We start from the raw sequence: 7,737 nt of genomic DNA, 5'->3' as shown, positions 1-7,737 counted from the left end.
GACTTGATATGGAGGCACTGACTGTTTGTCTAATCAAAGCTAAAAAAATAGTGCAGATTCCTAGGCTTGTTTTAAAAAAAAGAGCTTTTAGACCAAAATAAGTATACATGTATTGTAAATGTTGAGATACTTTACATCTAATAATACTGTATTCCCTGGTTATAGACGATAGTCCATCCTGTGTTTTCTCTGCACTGAACTTGACTAAGGAGCATGAAGTGGCCAATTACCTCGATGGATACAAGGACAAGAAAGGAAAAGAGTACAAGGCAGGAACTGAGGCAGAAATAACCGCTCGCATCAACAAACAAAAAGTCAACTGTGGGGGGTATAATGTCCTCATGAACAACTGTGAACACCTCGCTACCTATGTGCGTTACGGAGTGAAGGTTGCACTGCAGGTTTGGCTGTTTTACTGTTCAAAGAACATTTTCTTTTCTTTTATTCTCTGTCTGAATATACCAGCATTCACCCTTTGCCAGAAACACTCTGTTTTAGCAAATACTGTATCTAAAGTCCATTTATACAGACCTTAGTGGTCCCCTAATACTGTATCTGAAGTCTCTTTTATATAGACCTTAGTGTCCCAAATATGTAGCTGAATTCTCTTTTATATAGACCTTAGTGGTCCCCTAATACTGTTCTGAAGTCTCTTTTAAATAGACCTTAGTGGTCCCCTAAAACTTGTATCTGAAGTCTCTTTTAATAGACCTTAGTGGTCCCCTAAAACTGTATCTGAAGTCCTCTTTTAATCTAGACCTTAGTGGTCCCCTAATACTGTATCTGAAGTCTCTTTAATATAGACCTTAGTGGTCTTTTTTTGATCTACAACAGTATAGACAAGATGATCTGCTGAGTACTGTAGTATATTTAAATGATAAAACATTGCACATTGTATTCATCTCTCATTAAGGTCACAATGAACTTAATCACTTTTCTTTTGTTTCTAGTTCAACATGACTGGTGAAAACCTCTGCTTCAACAACCCATTCAGAATCAAGACCAAAGATATGGTGAAGTACGTAAGGGAAAATGCAGAGTGCCACAACAATGTTGCCGGGTTACAAGTATTCCCTCAATTAACGCTCTCAGCGTGTCTTACTCTCCTCTGCTTCATCCTGATGTGATCGTCAGGAGCGATTACAGGACGTGGGGGGACACAGTGCTTAAAGTAGAAAAGGGTCTAACAGCACGAGGAGCTGCAGTTTCTACTTTGATGTTCTCATGTATGCATTTGTTTTTGAACCTCAAGCTTTTTGTTCCTGTGATAACCACAGAGCTTCTCCCCCTAACCTTTGTCCTTTCAGTTCTGTCACACCCAGGCCGTTTCTGCTCAGTAACAGTACATAACTACCTTCTATGGTCTAGTTCCTCTGTTAAATCTCTCAGACTCTTCAGTGATGTACTGAACCTTCTTTGTGCAAGAATAAAGACTTAAAAGACTTTGTTGACTGAAGCTTTATTTCAGATCTCACCCCATGCATTAGATTTCCCACCACAGTAAACAAGATGGAGTACTAGAGCTGCTGTCATGCAACGTCGCCTGTGTGGACATAGTGTAGTATACAGCTACAGGAAAGAGTACATCACAGCAAAGGAAACTAAAATAAGAGAATACACCACAATGCCTTAAAGAGCATTATAGTCACATTCTTTTCTCTGACCAAAACTTACATTTTTGACATTCTTACTCCCTAATCCTGCACTTTTATAATGCTTTCCAAAATGATTTAGTGAGTCAATAGAAGTTTCGGTGTGTTTCTCAGGGACACTTTGTTGCTGTGAAAAAAGAACTGGTTTGAGACTACAAGGCTATATATGTAGGCTACATCTGTCTGTGGTTTATAACAGTTTACATATACTGTGACATACAGCACATCGCACACACAGGAGGAGTGAAAGAAAAAAGTAATATTTATTGTGTTACCCGCAGTATGACAGGAGACATACAGAACATTTTAAATCCAGAAAAGATAGGAAAAAATAATTAAGCTATTTTCAGTTTTTACAAATCACTTCAGAAGACATAACCCTAAGCCTTGAAGAGAATATGTGTGTGTCTGTGTGTGTGAGAGAGAGAGAGAGAGAGAAAGGGGGAGAGAGAGAATGGGTAAAGGGCAGAACAACAATACTTGTGACTGTCCTGCAGTAGGGAAGCAGTGTTGGAATGTGTTACAAGTTGAGTCGATATATGCAAACATAAAAAGCTCTTTTGTCTGAAAATAAATAAAAGCAGCATCTCCGAGCTGTCTGAACCACAGGTCACGTGATGAAACGACTGATGAACTGTCACATGAGACCGAGTTCCTGTACGGTTTTACGTTTGCTCCATTCCTAGTGAAGATTTTATTAAATAAGATTGGTTGGAGAATGGTTGGGAACCAACATCAATATCATGGTGTGGGGGTAATTCATCGATGTTATATCACCCGATTCAACTCAATGTTGGCAAAATGATAAGCAGTTGAACATGCAAGTTAAACGTCGCAATCCTTTTGTTTCACTTTTGTTTGACTTATCGTGGAAGAACAAGCATCACATGGAACACGCGTCTTCTCTAAAGCTCCCACCACGGCGCAGTCTTCTTCTTCTTCTTCATCATCACCACCATCCTCATCAGTATGATGACAGGAGCTACTCCACGGGCCGAATGCCCTTGGCCTCCTCCAGCTTCCTCAGGGTCTCATCCCACTGGGTGAACTGCTTGGACAGCAGGAACATCTGCCAATCAGAGGTCAGAGGTCAGGGGTCAGTGGGCGGAGCTTTGTCCCAGCAGACAAAAACTGAGCAGCAAGTTTAATTTCAATCTCATATGCAACAGTGGCTGGTGGATCCAAAACTGAGTATATCTGACAAATTAGTTTAAGAAAAGCTAAATATATACAGTATTTATATATATATATATATATATTTTTTTTTGTGCTATAATTATTTTATCTAGAGCTGCAAAGATTAATCAATTGGTTGTCAACTAATTGAATCGGCAACTATATTGATAGTGAGTAATTTTTTTCATTAAAAAAATATAAATATTTTTCTGATTACAGCTTCTGAAATGTGAATATTAAAATTAAAATGAATATCTTTGAGTTGTGGACAAAACGAGACACGTGAGGACGTCATCTTGGGCTTTGGGGAAACACTGATCGGCAAACTTCACAATTTTCTGACATTTTAGAGACCAACCCATAAATTAATCGGCTAATCAAGAAAATAATCAACAGATTTAATTGACAATGAAATTAATGGTTTGTTGCAGTCCTACTTTTATCCCATAAGAGATAAGAGAGTACAAGAAGAAGCTTGTAATTATGCAAAAACTAGAATGTTTTCATGTTTATAATTCTTTAGAAAAAGTACCATTTTGTTGTATTCCTCAAAAAGCTTCTTCACTTCCAGGGACTGAGCCTCAGTTTGGTCCTGTAAAAGAGACAAACGGTGGGTCAACAGATAAAATCTTACAAGAGAGAAACAAGGCAGACGAAGAAAGAGAAAGAGAAAGAGAAAGAGAAAGAGGGGTCACCTGCTCCTTGATGTGAATCTGGGACAGGCGCTGCAGCTTGGTGGCGTGCTCCGGTACATCTGCGGGCAACAGAAACACACAGCTAACAGTCCTGGTAGAATAAACACTCCAGCAGGTGTACAACACCGCAAAACACCACACTCCTACTGAAAAAAGGCTAGAAAGTCACATAAAAGAAGATTAGTTATCTTCATTTCACTCTATACATGTTTGAACAGGGATTATAGCAAGCAGTCAGGGACATTGGCGGAGTTAGAGCCACAAAGTTCCAGTATTTTATATGAGAGCTGGGCAATATATCAATATTATATTGATATTGTGATATAAAACTAAATATCGCCTTAGATTTTGGATATTATAAAGTGGCATAAGGGTTGTCTTTTGCTGGTTTTAAGTGATGTAATTTTCTGAACTTACCAGACTGTACCTGTTCTAATATTTGCCTTTCCCCACTTCGTCATTATATCCACCTTACTGGTGTTTAATTATCAAAAACCTCATTGTGTAAATATGTTGTGTAAGCACCAATAATCAACACTACAATATCGTTGCGGTATTGATACCGAGGTATATGGAAAAAAAACATTGTGATTTTTGATTTTCTTACAGTCTGGTAAGTTCAGAAAATGACATCACTTTACTGTAATGCAGCCTTTAATACCGGGAATGGACAACACTTGTAGCCATATTACAATATTACGATATCCAAAATCTAAGACAATATATAGTCTCATATCACTATATAATATCGATATATTGCCCAGCTCTAGTGTCCAACATACTTCAGCTAAACCTTAACCCTTCTTCATGTTTAGACACTTGGCTGAGCTCCTTCCTACTTTGCTGCCAGGGTTGAAACCACAGAGCCGATGTAGCTCTGGCTACACTTTCCTTTCTCAGTGAAAGGGAAAGTGAAGCTCACCTCGGATGTAGGTGCTGTCCAGCAGTGGCTGCGTGTTGCTGATCTGCTCCAGCAAAGCAGCCTGGGAAAGCAGGAAGTCCTCCTCTGGGCAGACAAACACACAACAGCATCCCCGTGAGTTGTGAATCAGAAGTGAGCTACTCTTTTAGTCTTCCACAATAAAAGAAATACTATTTCATGTGATAACTTGACCCAATTTAACATTGAATTTACATACAATACATATAATACAATACGGCTTCATATACAATAAATTAATAATATCAGCCTACAATAAAGAAACTGAGATAAATTTGATTACAGCTGTAAATAGATGTTATTTTTTATTTGGAGTATCTATCCCAGGGTGCTCCTGGTTCTCAGAGCAGTAACAATTTAAAATTTTACTGCAAAGTCACAAAAATAATTGTCTCTTTCAGTCAAATAAAAAAAATATGTATGCATTATTCTGGTTTAATTTAGTTTACCAAGGTAATAACAATAACTCAAATACACAGCCTATGAAGTAAACCAAGCCTCATTATTATCATAACTCTTTATTATAACAAACATTTTCCTGTATCCCCTCGTCATATTTGTTGTTGTGAACAAGTGCAAACAACTAACAATTTAAATAATACAAATATTTAGTCTGACCAATAATCACTTATATAATTACAATCCAAGCTAAACCAACAGTTTCCAGTCATACACCTTAAGACCTTAGCTAATTTCAGCAGTTTATTGCAGTTAAACAAAAAATTGACATTAAGACAATTATGTAGTAATTGTTTCAGGCCTCCTGGTTCTTACCAGCAAGAATGAACTCCAGCTTCATGGCGTCAGGTACAGAGATGTGGTCCGTGAACTGGGGGTCCAGGTACTTCAGCAGGTCCTCAACTGCACCACAACACCAATAATTATGATTAAAGAATCACCCAACCGTCTAAAGTCTGGCTACAGAAAAAAATTCCTTTTTTTTAATGTTCAGTGGGCACTGTGAATGACTTAAGTTTCTATAATATTTCAATATTCAGAGGGCCTGCTGGCCAAATTGTTAACGCACATCCAACATAAACGCCATAGCTCAACTCCAGGCCAGGGGACCTTTCTATAAATATTCAGATCCATTACTTTAAGAGCCAATATATAATATATTTACTGTAATAAATAAATAAAAAATTACCCCAATGCATAATCAGCTAGTAAAGTGATTCCAACTGGTCCTAACTAACACCGCCATGCTAACCTTGCTAACTGATATCATTACCGGAAGACCAGGTAACTGCCACTTTGCGCGCTTGAAAGTGATGATGTCTCTCTCTCTCTCATGGGTGGGCTAAATTCTTTCTCTGCTTTGGAGGTAACCTTTCCCCTTATGATGTCATAAGGGGCAAGATTCCAGATTGGCCCATCTGAGCTTTCATTTTCTCAAAGGCAGAGCAGGATACCCAGGGCTCGGTTTACACCTATCGCCATTTCAATCCACTGGGGGGCCATAGGCAGGCTGGGGGGGGAACTCATTAATGTTAACAAACCTTTTAAAGTTTTCATGCCATGGGACCTTTAAGTACAGCACTTAAGTAAATGTCCATTGTTACATATTACCACTGTTTTCTTGAAAATCATAACCCTCCCTTTCCCTGTGTCTCCCTGCCTATCTATACGTTATTTTTAAAAAGAAATTAAAGCAAAATGCCAAGAAAAAAAACAATATTGTAGGTAAACAGTTACAACAACTGTAATCCTGTGACTCACTCTTCTTGTGCAGGATCTTCACTCGTTCTCTCTTGTTGGCCGTATTGGTCAGACCAGCCTGAATCCTGGCCAGAGACTCAGCGCACTGCAGGACAAAGGACAGCGGTTAGATTTAATGTTAGTGTTTAACAAGTGTACATGAACATCATACAATTTAATCAATGTGTCTGGGTATTTCTGTGCAATATGTGGCAAACGTTAATGCAGTGCAAATACAGAAAATCTCAAGTTCAAGTGTGTCATGCCTTTAAGGAATGGAGATTTATTACATTCAAAAGGAACATGAGAAATTGCAGTATGCAGGCCAAACATGGCCATTTGCTTATGTACAATCACAGTATCTCATTCTAGGTCTCACTCTGAGTACATGACTGAGCATATTTTATTATTCTACTACTTAACAATACGTTAGTAAGGTCAACTTCAGTCAGAAACTTAACAACACGTTTTAAGAAAGACACAACAACTAGCATTCTCTATGGCCAGTTTGCTATAAAATATGTACACCTAAGATTATTGCTGACAGTTATTAAACTATACCCTAGAATTTCTGATTGATATATACGTTTTCCTAAATTCCAGGAAACCAGTAACTTTTGGTCATTTCAGTGAAGTATCAAGCTCCACCCTCACAATCATTTATGCCATTTCTTTTAATGAATACCTCTCCCTGCTTTACATTACATCCATAATAACATTTGCTCTATAACAGAGGCACTTATTTTTTTCCTCCCAATTACTTACTTATTCTTTCTCCTAAGAGTATCCATTGTTATAAATTAAAATGCTTTTTATGTGTAGTCCAAAACCCAGCAATTGTCAATGTACTAATATATGAAACAGGTCAAAAACACTTGTGTATGACTAAAGAAGTGCCCAGGTTATAGCGTTGTTTGATTATTAGCAACAACTAATTAAGCTAAAACTAGCTCCAGTTTTTACACATCACATTTAATCGTTTATCGACTAATACTTGCATTTTTGATTATAGGCATGGGAATACTAACATATGCCGTCATGGCAGCATACATAACAGCTTGTTATGCTTTTCTAGTAACATCTAGCTATTGCTGTAAAGCCAATGTGCATAAAATAGGGCGTTTACTCAAACTCAATGACAGGGCTATCGTTAGCTCTGCTAAGCTAACAGCAGGCTAGCTGTTTAATTAGCCACCCATCCGTTCATCAGGATATAACTACATTATTCTGAGCGAACCTTGACGGGTTTTCCACTTTTGTTTCTTCTCTCCCCGTAAATACGACTCTCCAGCTCCCGAAGACGCATTTCTAGGTTATCCACTTCCAAAATGTTATCCATTCTTGAAGCTACAAGACCCACACAACAAAATCCAAACAGAATCGTAAACGGAGTATTTCTTTAACTGTCTATGAGTATTTCCTCCGATGACATGTCCCGCCCCATTCTGCCTTACTTTGCATCTGATTGGCTCACTCTGGCAGTTTTACCCTGACTCTGACCAATCCCACTCTCTCTTCTTTCTTTCATTTAGGGATGAAGTAGACTAGACACTTCAACAGTGTATTGCTGCCCTCT

General features: G+C 38.2%; 1 protein-coding gene across 1 annotated transcript; it reads right to left on the bottom strand.

The window, feature by feature from the left end:
* Positions 1–1,670: 1,670 nt before the first annotated feature.
* dctn3 (dynactin 3 (p22)) lies at positions 1,671–7,631 on the bottom strand. The gene is made up of 7 exons (XM_032519342.1): positions 7,399–7,631; positions 6,183–6,267; positions 5,238–5,324; positions 4,446–4,529; positions 3,524–3,582; positions 3,361–3,420; positions 1,671–2,721 (listed from the first exon to the last, which is right to left on the bottom strand). The coding sequence occupies exons 1-7, from the start codon at positions 7,498–7,500 to the stop codon at positions 2,635–2,637; spliced, it is 564 nt and encodes a 187-aa protein (XP_032375233.1). The 5' UTR covers positions 7,501–7,631; the 3' UTR covers positions 1,671–2,634.
* Between the last annotated feature and the right edge of the window lie 106 nt (positions 7,632–7,737).

Source organism: Etheostoma spectabile, chromosome 6 (assembly GCF_008692095.1).
Source record: "Etheostoma spectabile isolate EspeVRDwgs_2016 chromosome 6, UIUC_Espe_1.0, whole genome shotgun sequence".
Lineage (NCBI taxonomy): Eukaryota > Metazoa > Chordata > Actinopteri > Perciformes > Percidae > Etheostoma > Etheostoma spectabile.
This window is presented reverse-complemented; position numbering and strand designations above follow the sequence as displayed.

What these genes read in the sequence shown, in the direction of transcription:
- dctn3 (XM_032519342.1), bottom strand. Translation starts at nt 7,500, where the DNA reads ATGGATAACATTTTGGAAGTGGATAACCTAGAAATGCGTCTTCGGGAG. An exon ending in AAAGTGGAAAACCCGTCAAG is followed by an intron (nt 6,268 to 7,398) that starts GTTCGCTCAGAA and finishes TTTGTCCTGCAG; the next exon opens with TGCGCTGAGTCTCTGGCCAG. An exon ending in TTGAGGAATACAACAAAATG is followed by an intron (nt 2,722 to 3,360) that starts GTACTTTTTCTA and finishes TCTGATTGGCAG; the next exon opens with ATGTTCCTGCTGTCCAAGCA.